The sequence below is a fragment of the Rhinolophus ferrumequinum genome, chromosome 13 (assembly GCF_004115265.2).
Source record: "Rhinolophus ferrumequinum isolate MPI-CBG mRhiFer1 chromosome 13, mRhiFer1_v1.p, whole genome shotgun sequence".
NCBI lineage: Eukaryota > Metazoa > Chordata > Mammalia > Chiroptera > Rhinolophidae > Rhinolophus > Rhinolophus ferrumequinum.
In genome coordinates, this window is record NC_046296.1 from 44,725,742 (window position 1) to 44,744,612 (window position 18,871).

An 18,871-nucleotide genomic window follows, 5' to 3' on the forward strand; every position below is an offset into this window, starting at 1 on the left:
TTTTGAAATATGCAAACAACAATCTCATCTCATGAGCAGAATTGAAAAACAACACACTGAGAAAAATATTTGTAGCATATGTGCAGACTCTGATATACCCTGAGTCTACATACATCAATTTAAAAAGGAATAAACAGACCAATCAAAAAAGCAATCAAGGCTATGAACAGGAAGTACACAAAAAAAGAAATGTAATGGTCAATAATCATGTGAAAATTAAATTCACTAATAACTAATGGAATGCAAATGAAAACCAAAATAAGATCTTTTTATTTTAACCACAGATTGTTATCACTGGCAAAGCCAAATGATGAGATAGGGACTTTAATGCACAGATGTTTGGTGGGAGTAGAAATGGATATAACCTTCCTTAGAGAGGGTGGTTTGGCGGTACATAACTGTGAAGGTGTCATTCATGAGACAGTGATGGGAGCATTGGAGAGATACCAACAGCAAAGTTAAAGGTCGTGTAATTGCTATAATTTATAGAGATGGTTACACAAAGTAACTACTACTAGCCAAAATACAAGTTGCTCAGATCTCCAGTTCCCCAATGGGAAATACACCTGTCTGTGGTGCTTTCCAATATTTTCCACACGGAGTAAGGATTCTGCAGGGACACAAGCTCCCAGGCTCCCATTCTCATGGGCCTCCCCTGGCTGTGTACCAGGTATAAGTCACTGTTACAAAACAACTCCAGCACTAGCTTGAGTGTTTACCACCAACATGAACTGGGTAAATTGAAGATCAGTCTTCAAGCATGCCTTTTTTCTTGCAAAACCAGGTCTCGGGTCTACCTGAAGTTTATCCCTGCAGGATCAAAATGTAATGTGTGCCTACTGTTGGTCCCAGAAGTCCCACTTCTACAGCTTACCTTAGAAAGATAATCGCACAACTGCAATAAGATGGATGATTCCATATATTCATTGAAGCATTGTTTCTAGAAATAAAAATTTGGTCAACCTAATTGCTCATCAGTGGGGACTAAATAAATTATGATGTACATCCATATAATGAGATCCTTTACAGCACTAAAATACCTGTATACATATTAGCATTTGTATCTCTATGCATAAATGTTTCTGAAAGGCGGGGGGAAATGGCAGACAATGAACTGGGTGGCTAGGCAGGTATGAGAGAATTCTTCATGGACATGCTTTTATACTTTTAAAATTTTGAACATTATGAATGTACTTACCTAAAATTAAAGTAGAAAAGTAAATGCAGAGAGGGGAGAAAAACAGAGATGCTTAACGGGATGGCCACCATACGTTATATAACGCAATTATTTGGGGGTAGGTAGCAAGATTTGAGTCAACACTTTTTAATTCCTTTTCTTTTCTATATTGTTTGAATTTTCACGATAAGCGTGTATCATTTTTACAGGTGTAAAAATTTCAGATTTCAAAAGGAAATTATATAATGAAAAAATAGTAAAGAAATTTTCATTAAAACATTTTTTAAAAAACGACTTCCAAGACACCGTTTGCACTGTGTCCCTTGGCCATGACAAGCCCCATCCATTCCATTTCTGTTCCCAGTTCTGCTCCGTAACTCCATTCTAGGAGTTTTCATTTCCTTTGTTATTTTTTTCCTCAGAGTTGCTGATGGTGTGATCAAAAGTGTATTATGGCAAACACTTCAAGCTCTTAATTTCTGTCATAAACATAACGTAAGTAACACTTTCTAATGTATTTGTTAATTCTTCATGATGACTTTTTTCTTCTAACCACCTCAAGGGGGTCTTTGAAAAGCTACAAAAAAAAAGGAGGGAAAGTAAGAACCAGAAGAGCAAAACAAAAGAAATTTACAGAATATGAGGCAAAGCAATGCGTTATTCATGGCCTTTTCCAAATTTCTGTAAGAATCAAATTACTACCGTGTTTCCCCGAAAATAAGACCTAGCCGGACAATCAGCTCTAATGTGTCTTTTGGAGCAAAAATTAATATAAGACCCGGTCTTATTTTACTATAATATAAGACCAGGTCTTACATAATATAGTATAATATAATATAATACCGAGTCTTATATTAATTTTTGCTCCAAAAGACACATTAGAACTGATTGTCCGGCTAGGTCTTATTTTCGGGGAAACAGGCTAATTCCTAATGAATTAAAAGTTTGTGTAAACAGTGTTTCCTTTTGCCTAAATACTAATGATTTCTGTGATTATTTTTATATTGAGTTAAAAGAAGTTTTCAGGACATCAGTAGTGTAACCCACCATAGCAGTTGGTTTTGTTTTGTTTTTATGTGTTTTAAGTCTTTTATTCTATAACAATCCTCCTTCCCCTATCTTTTTTTAAAATTTTTTATCATTAATTTTTTTAGAGCCATAGTTCTCAAACTTGAGTGTGCATCAAAATCCCCTGGTCTTGTTAAGACATAGTTTTCCGGGCCTGCCCCGAGTATCTGATGACATAAGTTTGGGGTAGGAACTAAGAATTTGCTTTTCTAACATTTTCCCAGTTGATGCTGAAGCTGCTGGTCCAACACCACACTTTGAATACTGCTGTGGTACAGGGATCATTTTGGCTGATTGCTTCCTGTGTGTAATTGAACTTGTTCTTTCACCTGTATTTCCTGTAAATTGGTATTTATATGGAGAAGCGTGATCATTTTTGGGTTCAGTTCTTAGACAAGAATACTTCATATATAGTGCTGTATACTTATTGCATCAACATCCTGAGGCATCTAATATCTGGTTGTCCCACTTTTGATAATCTTAAAATAGACTGGTGCGTTCAGGAGGTATTCATTGGATCCCTCCAATATCAACATCACTGTCAACCTTTTACTTGATGGTTTTAGCATCCTCCAGTATTTCATTAGGGTTAAAATGTGGTGATTTTCTAATTCTATTATTCCTTCTGCATTTATTAATTGGTATTCTATAGAGAAGAACTTACCCTCATGGACTCTGGCTACTGTAAAACACAGTAAGATAAATACGCGATTATTTCCTTTACTTGTCAATACTCAGAGTGATGAGTTGGTGTCTTAGCAACTTCCAAGAGTGAACAATGAAGGGATTTTTATGGGGTGTAGGGAATCATTATAAATCGACAGATTTTATATATTTGATGTGTTTCAATCCTTAGCAATCATTGTTCTCTCTGATGTTCAAATTGTCCCATCTTAGGTCAGTGAGAGTTTCTTTAAGTTGGCTCCTGGGTACTTTTGCTATAATGATAGTTTAAAAAAAAAACCCAAAAACTCTAGACCCTTTGAGTTGGTGCCTACACAGTGGCGCGATGAGGCAAGGATACAGACTACCATATGGTCAGTTTTGATGCCAGCAGAATGTGTATCATAGTAGTCTAGGATTGCCAAAGAAGAGTACAAAATCGTGGAACTAAATTTCAGTACTTAAGAGAAACTTCCTTTAGTATTAAGACAGTCAGTGAAGTTTTTGTTAGAATAAATCAGAAGCTTTTATTTTTTATTAAAAAGTATAGAGGGATATTTTTTCACAAAATACGTAAATCTGTTTTTCATAATGCAAATTGTGCTTTCAAATACTTACTGAAGATGATGCTGAGTTGAATCCCTATCTCTGTTGCTTTCCAGCATGATATGGGAGGTATTAAAGTTCACCTAAGGCTGCTAAAGGAGCTTTATGTGTAGTTAAAATGATTTTTTAATTCACATGAAGGTGCTTTGAAAAGCACAGAGCTCTGTATGAGGGCTGAGTTGTAGAAGAAGAGCAACATCACTTTTATCTCTTTGCCCGTTTGGAGGGAGGATAAACTGGAAAGCTAAAGTTCTGAAGAATAGGGCTTGAGTTGTTTTCTCCCAGGGCCTCCACAACATGGACTCGCCACTTCTACAATCATGGTGAGTGAGGCTTGCTCGGCCTGCCTTCATCCATGCCCCCTGCTTAGCCCTCATGTCCAGCCAGGAGCATCTGCTTCATTCAGGGTCATTACAAAGGTGCAGCAAACGATAGGTCTGTACATGTAGAAGACTAATGGAGGCTTCTCAGAGATGAGAATGCCTCCTGGTGGCGTCCTGCTCACCCAGGAGGGACCTAACAGCATCGTGTGGTCCTCTCTCTGGAGGCTGCTGATCGGTCCAGGTTAGCTCACTGTTGAGGATATAAATACGATACTCATCACCTGAGGCCAAATGCTTTGGTATCTCAACCGAAGTAGGGGACTGTCCATCCTAGCTCACCCGACAGTTGTGGTTGTGCTTGTTGTCCTGGCATATAATAGAGCTCCTTTTCACACATCCTGATTTAAATGATAATATGGGCATTCTGATTATAAATGAGCTTTGTTTGTTATCATTCAAGTGTTTTCCCAATTTCACAAATCTGCAGTATTCGCCCTGACTTGTCATCTTGGGTGGCAGCAGTTCTTATTGGAGGTACATTGGGTCTAATCTCATCTAAGGTTTTACCTCTTACAGTTTAAATAGGACCTGGTAAAAAATGGAAGAAATAATCATATGATATTCACTTCCCCTCTATCCCCAAAAAAATCAGCTTTCATATCCCACATTTCTTCACTTATATGGTAACATTTTGATTTTTCTCTTTTGGTATGATAAGATTTACAAGTGAAAAATTGCCAATTTTAAGTTTTTTAGAAAAAGGAAGGAAAACCATATTTGTTTTTATCTCACAAGCTATGTTTATATGTCATTTAAACCAATAGTTATTGTTTATTATGCTTTGTAATTTTGATGGCTCAGAGAAATAGTCAAATGTTATCTTACAGTGTATTCACAGAGATGTAAAACCTGAAAATATTCTGATAACTAAGCAAGGAATAATCAAGATCTGTGACTTTGGATTTGCACGAATTCTGAGTAAGTAGCAACTTTTTACTAATCCAATTTTTTACATCCAATTTAGATGATGATTATGAATTAATATAAGTTCTTACTTTAGATATCGAATGCATGCTTAGTGTTATATTGTTATTATTCAAAACGGAAAATCTCACTTTAACCTTTTGTCGCTGCATTAGTTTGCACTTCAACTCCACTCCATTCAGCTAGAATTTATTGGATGTCACATTTGTATGCTTTGCCCCATAGGAGAGGAAAAGAATTATATGATGCATTTCTGCTCTCCATGCACTTACAATCTGAACAAAAGACTAATGCAAGACGATTGCGATAAAGTGCTAAAGTGAAGGTGCAGATGGTTCCCTGAAGGGAGATACTAATGTTGGCTAGAGTGGTTGGAAAAAACTTCATGAAACTGGTGAGACTAGAGAGTAACAAAGAGAGGATTCAGAGACAGTGCTAAGAAAATGGAAGTCATCCCTGGCAGGGAGGAACCAAAGAGAAAGGGGGACAAATCAGTATTTCTCCCCAAATCTAGAGCTGTGCAGCGGGCAAAAATATGTATTAGCAACATACACATTGGAAGGTGGCTATGCACATAATCAGTATCTTGATAAGACCCAGACACGGGTAACTTGGCAATGCATTTGGAAGTTGGTTTAGATTTGAAGTCATACTACTGAAATTCTCAATCCCCCTGCCCTCTGTTTGGGATTATATAGATATTCACTAGCTAAGGTGCCTTTGGAAGTTGAATTTACTATCTGAGTACACAGTGTAACTGTTGACTCAGTTCCTCACTGCATTAACTGTTAGGAGTACAAGGGCTCTGAGCGTTTTTGCAGCTTACCTGAATGCCTGACCTGCTCTTGGGAATGGTTCGCATGTTGGGAGAATGTGACCCACCTCATTTGATTGATGCATTTGCAGTTCCAGGGGATGCCTACACTGATTATGTCGCTACAAGATGGTACCGAGCTCCAGAACTTCTTGTGGGGGATACTCAGTACGGTTCTTCAGTCGACATCTGGGCTACTGGTTGCGTTTTTGCAGAGCTCCTGACAGGCCAGCCACTCTGGCCCGGAAAATCAGATGTGGATCAGCTTTACCTGATAATCAGAACGCTTGGTAGGAGTTACATTTTCTGGCTGACAGAGTTGCTAAGTTGTTAGAGTAATAGCATGTCATTGTAATCAACAGCAGGAGCTTTCTTGCCTCTCCAGTGTGCTACTCAGGATGGTGGTTCTGGGCTGTAGCCAAAGCCCAACCCTTTCCTCAATATGCAGAGCCATTACTTCTCCCACTGAGGAGTTTCTAGATTCCTTTCTGAGGCAAGCCACTTGGCCATGGAATGAACTCTACATTTACTTTCCATATTGGGCTGAGTATATGGGTCAGCTGCATAGACCTCACTCTGAAGAAAAGATATGATCAAATGCAATTTCTGTCCACTGTAAAAGAGGATTTTGACTGTTATGAGATTAAATGAGATCATGTGTATAAAGCCCTCCTCACCATTTTCTTACCTCCTTTTCTGATGGAGGCTGAATGTCAGACAAAGCTATGTGTGACAAAGAGAGTTGTGTGGGAGAATTGACCTGACCTGAGAAGGTGTGTTTTTGCAGTGATATATTCCTCCCAAGTCTGGAGGTTAACAGCCAGGCTCAGTATTTCTTTCACATCTGGACCTCAGAAGTTAACCATTTAAACACTATATTATTTTTACTAAACTTCTGAATTATGTGGTTTGTATTTTACAGGAAAACTAATCCCAAGACATCAATCTATCTTTAAAAGTAACCAGTTTTTCCATGGCATCAGTATTCCTGAACCAGAAGACATGGTAACTACTCGATTTTGAATGTTTACTAGTATTTGTGTTGCTCCTTTCTTTAAAGGGGTAGTTGTTTTTTTTAATATGAGTGCTTTGGGCTCCTGTTTTCCTTATGACACACTGACACAGATCAAAGAAACTATATGAAAGCTATATAAAATGAATCAGGAGAATGCTTATAAAGTTACTTGTCCTAGCCAAAGATTAATTTAATGTTAAATTTGAAGTGAAAGTATATTTACTTCCTTACATAAATACCTTGATCATTTTAGTCAAAACACTCAGGTACCTTTTCTTGAAATAATTATTTTCACATAAACAGTACTTACTATAGTCCTCTTTATTCTGGGGGAAAAAAAAATATATTCTCTGCTTTTCAGCATGTGAAACAGAGTTCAAATCAATAAAAAGCATTTCTTCACAATGTATATTTTTCACATGGGAAGGTCATTCTACAAAATGATCCTCATTGTATCCCAATCAAAAGTCCACACTCTTGCTGTGGGTTTGCCTTTCTATGGGAATATATCGATGACTGTGCCACCCTCTTACTCTCTGTAGACATTGATTTCCTGTCTGTATTACCTAAGTTTGGGCTATGATCTTTAAAACTCCGTACGGTCTAGGTTCTGCCTACAGAATGAAAGGACGGTCAGGAGAGGCATGTGTCCACACTCAAGCTGTGTTGGCGCCAGAGTGGTGCAGGGATGGGGAACGTCTGTAAAGACAGATCATGATTTATGGCACATGTGAACAATCTGGGGTCCAAGTGGTGCCAACTGCTTCTAGACACCCTCTTCGCTTTAAATTTATTTCCTATAATTCCTTGATTTATATCTTGGATTTCTTCTATTTGTTAAAGTTTTTAATAAATAAAAGGTTAAAAGGTGAATTGCAAGGCTAGAGGTTGAATTACAAAAGAGTATGTAATTTAAGAATAAAATACAACAAGTCCACATGTACCTGCTGCCTAGTTAAAGAAGAATATTACCATTATTGTGAAACTCCCCCCATACTCCTCCTCAATCCCGTTCTCTTCCCTCCTTACTATTCTGAATTGTGCGTTCATCATTCTCTTGCTTTCTGTAGTGCTCTTACACATGTAGTTCAGTGTATTTTCCTAAGTGCTCAAAGCATCCCTGTAAGTAGGTCAGACACAGATATTATAGTATTATTGAAGGATTTCAGAAGGGGACATTTGGAACCCACATTTACCAAGCATCAATTGCAAGACATTGTGAAATTAAGAAAATAACCCCATTTTTTGTCTTTCAAATCTTTGCATAGTGTAAAATTATGCAAAAATATGATTTAAAAAAATTTTAAAGAAGTATCTAACCTACATGTTCTTATTACTAATATAGTCAAAATATACATTACTCTGTTGTTATGTAACATTGAAATTCTGTATTTTCTAGGAGACTCTTGAGGAAAAGTTCTCAGATGCTCATCCCGTGGCTTTGCATTTCATGAAGGTACTTAAGAATCAATTATAACCATTATGTACTGCAAATTGTAGTGATTGAACCTGGGAACTCCAGGAGGGGTGGACAGTAAGGCAAATATAATGCTAAGGTCGGATGTCATCACTGATGCAGTAATCTTTCTAGCATATCCATAAAAATTAGTAGAAGATGAAAGAGTATAATTAGGGTTTGCTGTGATGAACACCAATACTTCGTTTGAATTCATGAGGAAATTTGATTAAGTATATTCAGACTATGGAAATCGTGAAGATGGCTATACTCCTTAAGTTTGAAGGTCTAGAACTGCACTGTCCAATGTGGTAGCCACTACATGTTATTATTGAACACATGAAATGTGGCTAATTTGAATCCACATGTACTGGATTTCTATGAAAAACACTATAAAAAGTATAAAATACTCCATTAATAATTTAAAATATTAATGTTGAACTGATGACATTTTAGATATATGGAATTACATAAAATTTTTAATTATTTTTTTAAAAATGAGTAGAACTGCAGGCAAAGTCAGAGCCAAATAGACACCATACATAGTCCATGCACGAGTCCCAAAAGAGATAGTCAAACAAAAGACAAATTCTAATAAAAAGTAGAAGAAACTCACCTATGACCAGTCTGTCATTTATGCCTGACCAACTGAGGCCATACTATGTGTGACTCATCCATCCACAGTGAATACTAAAAGCCCTTAGGGAGATAAGGCTGGAGATACCAGTAAGGGTATCTATCTTTAACAATCAATTAAGTTCTGTTTATAGCAGCAGTTTCCATACTACTCATCAGAATGACCTGGGGGCTTTTTAAAAACACACATTCCAGTATCTAACCTCAGGTTAGAACAGAATCTCTATAAATAGGACCTGGGGATTTGTATCATTAAACATCCCCCTAGGTGATTATGATAAGTAGCCCCATTTGAAACTCATCTGATCTGGAAGGGGGAGCCACCTGGATGACCTAGAGTCCACTTTGTGCTAGTGCTGGTCGCTGCCAAGGTGCTCTCCAGGGTGCTGGATGCCTTCAGTCTGAGCCCTCCTGAGATTCCCGGCCTGACACCTCTGCGTGATTCCCGGCCTGATCCCAGACTGCCCTTACCACTACTCCACTGGGCCTCAGCTGCCTTCTACCTGCCTCACTGCTCAGACCTGCCTTCACCCAGCAATCTACGGGTCCTATCCTGGAAGCCCAATGTCCTGACCTTGTTCTGGACAGGTTGTTCTGACCCACCTACAATTTAACAAAACCTAGGCGTGGGGAGCTTCAGGTACTGCTGCAAGCCCATTCTCAAGTGGAGGCCAAGCCTTCCTCTCGTTTCTCCTTCACCTAACCAGAGAGAAAACTTCCTAGAAGGCAATGCCAGGGCAGGAAAACTCCAAGGTATAGAACAAACTCCCTGTCCTCATCTCCAAAGGATGAAGTGCGCTGTTGGCCGGCCCAGGATTCTGGGTGAAGTTAGTTTTGTCACTCAACTATTTGATTTAGACCCACAGTGTTTGACCTATTCTGTGGTCCACACCCTATGTCCTAGACTCCTGCCCCATGTTAGATGGAAGCAAGTTTCCTTTCATTTATTGCAAATGAGACATCTTGAACAGCAAATAATTAGCAGCTACCATGCAGGAAGTTAGTTATCCTGTGGGACTGGGTCCTCATCTATATAGGGAACTGCTCTAGTGAGTGAAGTGCCAGCCAATGACAGTGGTGGCATGCAGTGGCCTGTATGTGGCAGACCTTTTGTGTTCTCTTCATTAGGTTTAGAGTGAGACAATGGGTACAGTACTTATTTTGTTATTACTCATTTGTTTTTATAGTCATAACCATCCTAACACTATATCAGTTTTACCTGGTCCTCAAGGAGAAGACTAGACTGTTGGACATTTTGTTCAAGGGCTTTCTGTGTAACTTGACTTTTCAAGAAAAGGAGCCTGACGTGCACTTTGCAGTTCCAGTTTACCATTCCTCATTATTAAAACCTTTCCCAGGCTAGGAGCACTTTGATTAGGGAGCATCTCTGAGAATTCATCAGCCTCTCGGTGTACAGGAATTTCTCAGTCAGCCAGTCAGATCTCAGAAGCCTCAGCTCCATCCAGTGCTTCTCAATGCACCTAAAACAAATTAAGCAGGACGTTGTTCCAGCCCCGGCCCGATGGAGGAGCTCAGCTTTAACAGTCTTTTCTTAAAATCTAAAAATGCTCTTAAAAAAAGAAACCCATAGGTATTTAGTGATAGACTAGATTTCAATAGACTGAAAAGCCACACAAGAAAGTAAACTTTCTCTTTTTTTCTTTTTTCTTTTTCAAGGAAGTAAATTGAAGATATAAATGGAAACAAAACTGATAGAACTTGATGATGATTTAGATCTGGGGAGTGAAGTAGAAGAGGGTGGCAAAGAGGGGGTGCCTGTATTTGTTTCCTGGGACAATCGTAGCAAAGTACCGGAAACTGGGTGGCTAAAAACAACAGAAATTCATGCTTAGAATTGTGGAGACGAGAAGTCTAAAATTAAGATGTTGGCAGGGCCATACTGTCTCCAAAGCTTCTAAGGGAGGATCCTTCCTGGCCTCTCCTAGCTTCTGGAGTCCCAGGCATTCTTGGGCTTGTGGCAGCAGAACTCCAGTCTCTTCCTGTATTCACATAGTGTATGCCCTGTGGGTCTGGCTTTGCATTGTCTTCCCTCTTATACTTCCCTCGTCTACTCTTATATCATATTAGAGTAGGTCCCACCATAGTCCAGTATGATATCATGTTAACTACATCTGCAAAGACGCTACTTCCAAATAAGGTCACATTATGAGGTACGGGGAGTTAGGACTTCAACAGATATTTGGCGGGGGTTGGGGAGGGTACAGTTCAACCTATAACAGTGACCTTGAGACAAAGCAGAGAGATATGAAGTAGGCCATTGCATATGTGGGTCTGGAGTTCAAAAGAGAGGTCTGGACCAGAAATATACATGTGGAAGTCTCTGGTAAACATTGACCATTGAAACCATTTGAGCATCAGAAAGATTTGCTAGAAATTTAGAACAGATGAAAAGAAAGGGGAACCTAGGATTGAGCCTTGAAGAATTTCATGCAACCATTGTGGAGAAGGTAAACTAGGAAAGGTTGGTTTGAAAAGGAGTGACCTGGAAGCAGGAATGAAAATGAGGCATCAGAGAAGCCAAAGGGAGAGTTTCAAGAAGGAGGGTGTGGTCAGTAGTATCTAACACAACTGAGATGAGAATGCAAAATATGGAAGTAGATTTAAAGATATGAAAGTAGAGGTCATAGGTGTGAACAACAAGAGCCACTTAAGTGGAATTATGGAGCCAGAAGCCAGAATGAAGTTATAAAGAAATAAGAGATTACCACAATTAACAAGTTGTAAGTGCTGGGTAATGTACGAGTACAAACTTGAAGAATTTCTAAACTCATATTTGCTCTATCAAGTTATTATTCAGTTTGGGGCCACAGTAACAAAAGAGGCCCCTCTTTTAATATCTTCTTTGCTTTTCTTCCAAGGAGTGTCTGAAAATGAATCCAGATGACAGATTAACCTGTGCCCAGCTCCTGGAGAGCCCCTACTTTGATTCTTTCCGAGAGGACCAAATTAAAAGAAAAGCACGTAATGAAGGAAGAAATAGAAGACGTCAGCAGGTACCTCCGTTCAAAGTTTAAGTGCTATAAAAATTCTTTATTTTCCTTTTTCTACTTTTCAAAGTGAGACTAGGTGAACACCAAGACCTTATCTTTGCACTGGTTTAGTTGTATTTGTTTACCTAATAAATACTGGTGATTGATGTGATAAAATCATAAAACTAGGAAAAGATCCAAACTGTTACAAAACCCTATTCCAAATATACTTAAATCAAATGATTGCACAATCTTTTGTTACACTGATTGACTATCCCACCCGCCAGATCATGTACAACAGGTTCATAAAACTCCGATTACAGCAGGACTGAGTGTAATTGGCATTGCAGAGGAATCCATTACCTTTCTGTAGCCTCCAAATGCACACAAAAAAAGAAACGACTCATACGTGGTCTTTTCACCCAGACAGGCACCTAAGTCTGCCTTTCGTAGATTTTTTTCTCAAAGCCAAGGATAACTCTGGCCAGATACAAAGAGATGAAATTCAGACACCTGGGAACCAAATCTTATCCTCAGATGTGCCAGTATTATAGAAAAATATGGTGAATATGATGACAGGCGTTGATTCTGCAGTTTATTAGGCTACTGCTCTTTACTTGCTTTCAGAAAACTTTGAAGTTTAAACATAAACTCCAGGGAAGTAAGTTTGTTTGGGGTTTTTTCCCCCTCATCTTATACAAGCACCTAAAACAATACGTGTCACATAGAAGGTTCTTAATAAGTATGATCCAAATAAATAGATGAGCACTGCTTATTAGTAAGTTAAGATGGTAATTTTTAATTTATCAGAGACTGACAATTGTTTCATTTGCATTTGCTTAATCTTCCACCTTTGATCTACTTTTTGGTCATTTATCTTCTCATTAGCACATCACCATAAAGGAAGGAAGCAGTCTTTTTTTTTTCCCCAACCGTTTGATAGTTAAAATAGAAGTTTGTTGGGAGAGAAAGATCAAACTAATCAATAGGAAGAAATGTTAAGATGATTTCTGTGTATCCAAAATCTCTGGGTATCCAAATTTTTATTACATAGACCATTTTATCTTTTACTGTTAGTTATGTGTTTTGCACATAAGCCCAATACAGTTTACGTAAATAACCAAAAGATTCACGTTTGTTTAAATAAGTCTGAGGCAGCAATCTGAAATACAGTGTGAATTGTGTGTAAAAACACTATTCCCTTAAAAAACGTCTCACCAGATTTCTCACCTTTGGCTTGGGAGGGTGGGACAGCGTCACTGCTCCGTCCTGCCTTTGTCCTCGTGGTTCAACCATGTTCTACCACGCTCGCCTCGAAGGGGATGTGGATACTGCTCTCCCTTTAAGCCTCCAGCTCACAGCTGTGCTCCCCATTTCTTAATCCCCTGTAGCCCACTGATAAAGATCAGGGACTTTACAGTAGACCTTCCCAAAGACCCAGGACAACAGAAGGAAAAGAAACATGAAGAGCAGCATGCACCTGGATAATCTCATTTGCAAAGATTATGTCATTTTCTGTCCTTTGTCAACAACTTTCTGTCCACCTCTGCGTGGTAGCCCCACTAGAGCACCCACCATGAGACGATGCCTGAACATCTGTCTCCACCAGGGGAAGTTTCTAGAGAGCGAGGCCAAGAGAAAGACAAGGGTGTCTTTCAAGTTCTGGTTTTCTTTCTGAGCATGCACCTCTTCTCTAGACATTTTACCCTTTCAGAAAATAAACTAAAAATTGAGATAGATCTTTTCAGTGTGGTTTCATTTTGTGAATTCAAATTTCTGCCTAGATGCCAATTTCTAGATCTCTGAATGGATGAGCAACAAATTCCTTAAGATTAAATGTTGTTTAAAGTTGATAATAAATTGGTTTTTAAATCTTTGCTGTCCTGCCAATATCCTAAAATTAATATTCAAAAATTAAAAATTTGAGATGGGTTGAATGTAGACTCTTGGAATTATCATTTAATAGCTGGTGGGCATTTATCTTTTAAACACTGACTAGATAACAGAAATTTGTATATACGTATAAATAATAGTATCCCCATGAGAGTCCCAGAATAAGTAATGGAACCTAATTTTCAAGTGTCAGAATATCACAATTTTTGGAAGTGTCACCCTGCTTAATTTTAACATTGATGTCTGTTGACATCTTTGTACCATATGTATCCTTTTTTTTTTACCACCTTTAAATCACACTGTACAAATAGGAATTGTTTTCAATTTACTTTCTTATTTTTGTCTTATTCTGCTATTAGAATCAACTGTTGCCTCTCATACCAGGAAGCCACATCTCCCCCATACCTGACGGAAGAAAACAAGTCCTTCAGTTAAAATTTGATCATCTTCCAAACATTTAGGAAAATGTTGTTTCAAGTGGAAAGTGATTTAATATGTACACATTTTTGTACAAGAGAGATAGGAATGCTCAGTGTTTCAAATGCAAATGAGCCATATGAAAATTAAGATGCCTTTCTAGAATTGTTCTGCTCTGATCATTACCAATTCCTCTGCCCGTGCTTTGTACATGCCAATTTTATCTTTTAGAACATTTTCTTTAAATGTTATAAAGTCTGAAACTGCACATATGGAGGAGACATTTTCAATTTCATCAGAGCAGCCCCTCTTGAGGCAATTTATGTTGAGAATTTGTGGGCTTACTGGACTTTGATTTATGAAAAAGATTTACATATATCATCTGGCTTCAGCTGACCACATAACGTCTTAATAACAGAGAGCTTTCTTAGCTGTTGTTTGTGTCAGGAATGACATTATGTTTCTGCGTTTTAACTCATTCTTATTATAACCAGGTCTGCGGAGTAATGCTGGTACTTAAAACTGTGTTTTTATACTGGTGTAGCAACGGAACCTTGAAATGGCTCCCTAGGCTTATTCCTTGATTCCAGGGCAGACTCTCGTTTCTCTGTCTCACGAGACAGTGACAATTCTATTTTTAAAGCTAGCTAGAGAAAATTCCATACATTTACATAGCAAATAGTGGATGAACTACCAGGAATTACCATCCTCGTAACATGCTAGAATAATTGACTGCTGACTCTAATGCTATCCTTTGGTACATCATGGTTTCTTAACCTTTTCTCCTCTTGGCTAAATCATCTCAGTAACTAAACCTATCCTCCTGGTATATTTTCTAAAAGCTCTATTATCAACAATCTCTTCCAAACATTTTCATCCATAGCCTTTATGAACTCGTGCAGCCCTAAACTTGTACATCATAATCAGGGCAGGCTTGTAAATGTTTCTGAGAGCAGGAAGCTTTCTTTCAGTTAGCTGCCTTTTGTGTCTCTTACCAAAAAAACAAGCAAATAAACAAAACACCTCCATAGGTGAGCCCACTTTACACTGGGATATTTTCCTAAGTAAACTTAACCAGCATATCTACCTATATACGTGTGTGTGTGTACACATATATTTATAATTATAAATTTTGAAGCACCATAGTAGACGCCTTTTATCCTGGACATCTAAGAGTGTTACAGAATGTTTAAAGTATTTTTTGTTTGCTAATTAAGGAACTCATTTAAAATAATAGCATGGGGCTGTCCATCACTGTCTGGCATAAAGACAAAATAGTGATGCTCCTATCCATAAATATTAAGATTATTTCATTAACTCTTTTCTGCTCTTGGGTTTGATGTGCTCACCTGAATGTTGTCAAATTTTGCAAACACACATATTTTCAAAAATTCCTTGTATCTGGCAACAGACAGCAAGCATAAATTGTTAACACTTTATGTTCATCTCTAGAAGTTTATTGCACTTGCAAACCTGGCTGTGTAAATTTCCAGAGAATCTCATTTAATTATTACGGAGTATCTCTTTATTAAGGAATTATGGCATCTAAGGAATAGTTCCTTAATCACTGGAAGGATATTCTAAGTGGGCTTATTTGGCCATTTAACATTTTAAATATGACTATAAGCTTCTAGGGACTTATTTTCATCTTACTATCAAGTGTGTGCCTCTCCAAAAAATCAAAAAGAAAAAAAAAAAGGATGTGCCTCTTTAGATTTGTATGTTTGTTGCATTTTTAATAAGATGGTACCACAGGTGCAAGAAAAATGAGAAATAAAAAATAAAAGGAAACTTTGCTGAGAGATTTCTTTTTAGCTTTCATTGTGTTTTATCACATAAGCCTTCTTATTGCCAAACCACTAATGCTGCTCCAGCTCTCCTAAGTATGTATAATACATATATAATACACACACACACACACATACACACGCAGAAATTAAGAAGACAGCACAAGACCCCATTACTCATTTTGCTTAATTATCATTGTGCCTCACACAACAATGGGTTTTGGAGCAGGGATTAATAGGGTGACTGTCTTCCCTTATTTTTGCTTACGTTTAAGAATTAATTCAAGCTAGCATTTTGCAATTGTTTCTCCTTAGATCTATCACTTAGGTATCATTGGAAAGGAGAAAGCATCTAATACTTAGAAAAATGTTCTGATGCAAGCATATCCCCACGAAGAAAAATGCGATGACATTTGCATACTTGGCTTTCCCTGGGTGACCCAGGCCACATGGCACTGCTGCTGCATGAATCACCCAGGCGCACAAATCTCAGACGGCAACTCTTTCCTGTTTCCAGTGCACATTTCAAACCACTGTACTACACAGAATCCCTTGCATTCCTCAGCCACATGGAAGACAGTTGCACTTCAGCGTCTAGTACCCAAATTAAGTAATGACTTTTGTAAAACTTACCTTCAGCAAATAGCCTTGCCCCAGGCTCTTCACAGGAGCCCACACAATTCTGTAACCATTCGTTTCCTTCACAGTCTTGTGTAGTGTGTGGCTTACCTGGGAATTGTGCCACCCGTGCCAGCTTTCCAGCTTTTTCATTTATTTATATAAATGAATATTTTGGTGCGGTCCAAATACTGCGCTGTCAGGGTGAGTGGCGCCACCTGAATACTCCCTTTTCTCCACCTCAGTGTGACCTCTTCACTCCCTGGTTTTCGCCAATTTTCCACACATAGACCTGAGAGTCTCCAAGCAATTTTGTTTGTTTGTTTGTTTGTTTGTTTGTTTTACTTTACAGGGAATTAAAAATGCAGACACACCATAGGAAAGGACATTTAATTAGTACTGTATCAGCCCCGTAAGCCTATTTGCTTGGACTCGGTCTTTGGCCCCCATTTCAGTCCTGCTGATATTTGAATGTAGTCATTGTTCCAACTTGCCCCAACCACAAAACCCTTTTAGAGGGTCACTTTTTGAAGATGATTTTAACTAGACCGAAGCACTGAAAAGTTGTGTTCAAGAGCTTTTGAATGCTTTTGATTAGGGAGATGATTGAGTAGAGGGTAGAAACAAAGCTCTCAGGCAGGGATTGAAGAGCTAAGCGAGGAGTAGATGTTCCCTCTTCTAAATTAACTGTGTCACTGCTCTTCAGTGCTCCTTCACTTCCCTCAAACTATAAGATCTAAGAAAAGTAATAAGTTATTTTGGAAAAAAATAGCAATTCTGAAAATGTTTTATGGTTCTTTAGCTTACTTGCCATTGAATTGCAATTTTTTCAAAAAGATGGCAATTTCTTAGTCATTTGTCACTCCTAATTATGTCCAATCGTGGGTTTAGAAATGACACAGAGTTCTCCCCCCACCAAAATTTTAAAACATACTATCAGAAGAGGAATCATCCTAAAATTCCACAAAACAGTAAAATCTTCAAAAAATTGAGGCGTCAGTGTAAGATATTAGCTGAATCGCAAATATATAGACTTTTTAAATGCACATAGTTAAGACATAAAGATAAAATGTCACTCACAAGTTAAAGTAATGTTCTTGGTATGTATGGATGTGTTTCTCTTTGATTAAAATCATTAACTCAACAACTTCATTCTTGTTTTAGTAGATGACGAAAAGTCTTTAAGATTGGTAGTTTAGAGAATAATAGAAATACTATTTGGTCTGGAAGTTAGGACTACGGGTTTTAGGCCTGGCTTGCGACTGTAGTTTTGTCATGACGTGTAACTTTTCTGTGCCTTCATTTTCTCGTTGTTAGATAAGAGAGTAACGTGTTTCCCCAAAAATAAGACCAGGTCTTATATTAAGGTTTGCTCCAAAAGACGCATTCGGGCTTATGTTCAGGGGATGTCATCCTGAAAAATCATGATAGGGCTTATTTTCCGGTTAGGTCTTATTTTCGGGGAAACATGGTAGATAAGCTAGATGGTCTAAGGCTCCCCCTTCAGCTCTAAAGTTCTGTGATTCTCTATTGCACAGGGTGTTTGTGTCTTGGACATACCTCTCACTAGAAGAGGCGTTCTGGAGATTGTTTTCTATTAATAATACCAAGGTAAATTTTGGTGTTTATAATATATCCAGGAGCTAGGAGATTTCTCTCTCTCTCTCTTTCTCTCCTCTCTTGCTTGATTGCTTTCACATACACATAACAAACACATAACTAGTCCCTGCTAGTTCTATCAAGTAAATAGTAGTTTGCAGGCAACCATGTAACAGAGGTTAAATTTTATAAATTAAAATTGATTTTAAAGCTAATTATCACCAGATTTTAATGTAAATAAAATAAGTGTGCTTTTGAAATTTAGAATAATATGTAATCATTCTTTGATGTTTAATCTAATTAGTTTGGAAACGACAGATATGCTGTGAAATATTAATTTAAGATAACCATTAAGACAAAGAACATTTAATATATGTCTAACTTCAGTAAAACTTTTAGTAGTTTCAGTAAATGATAACTTAATGGAACTCTGCAAATATATCTAGTTATACCCATTTTATATGTTGGCAGTAGGGACTCAGGTTCAGTCAACTTTATATTTAACCTGTAATTTATATTCAAGCTGAGAATTGGTTATCCTACTTAACAGGCATATAAATGACTTGTATTTATAAAGCTAAAAAAAATTTTCTTCTGTTGTGAACACTAGTCACTGACCATATCTCTCTCAGTATTGTTACGTTGAAGATGTTGTGTGTCTGCTTACTATTTTAGAATGTATAATGTAGAAGCAGGTCTATTTTAAATCACATGAAATTATAGCTATATGTTAATTAGCATTTGATAATTAGCACAATAGCAATTTATGCTACTAGAAACAATTCACTGCAAAGCCTTTTTAGTTGTATTATGTTAACTATATAA

At 37.7% G+C, this 18,871-nt stretch overlaps 1 protein-coding gene across 1 annotated transcript in view; it reads left to right on the forward strand.

The window, feature by feature from the left end:
- CDKL4 (cyclin dependent kinase like 4) overlaps positions 1 to 18,871 on the forward strand; it is a 35,218-nt gene extending 16,347 nt beyond the window's left edge. Inside the window, exons 4-10 of the mRNA XM_033125398.1 lie at positions 1,600 to 1,672; positions 4,725 to 4,815; positions 5,728 to 5,925; positions 6,558 to 6,640; positions 8,050 to 8,106; positions 11,622 to 11,756; positions 13,985 to 18,871. Coding sequence (XP_032981289.1) covers positions 1,600 to 1,672; positions 4,725 to 4,815; positions 5,728 to 5,925; positions 6,558 to 6,640; positions 8,050 to 8,106; positions 11,622 to 11,756; positions 13,985 to 14,086 — 739 coding nt within the window. The 3' untranslated portion in view covers positions 14,087 to 18,871. The remainder of the gene's footprint in view (positions 1 to 1,599; positions 1,673 to 4,724; positions 4,816 to 5,727; positions 5,926 to 6,557; positions 6,641 to 8,049; positions 8,107 to 11,621; positions 11,757 to 13,984) is intronic.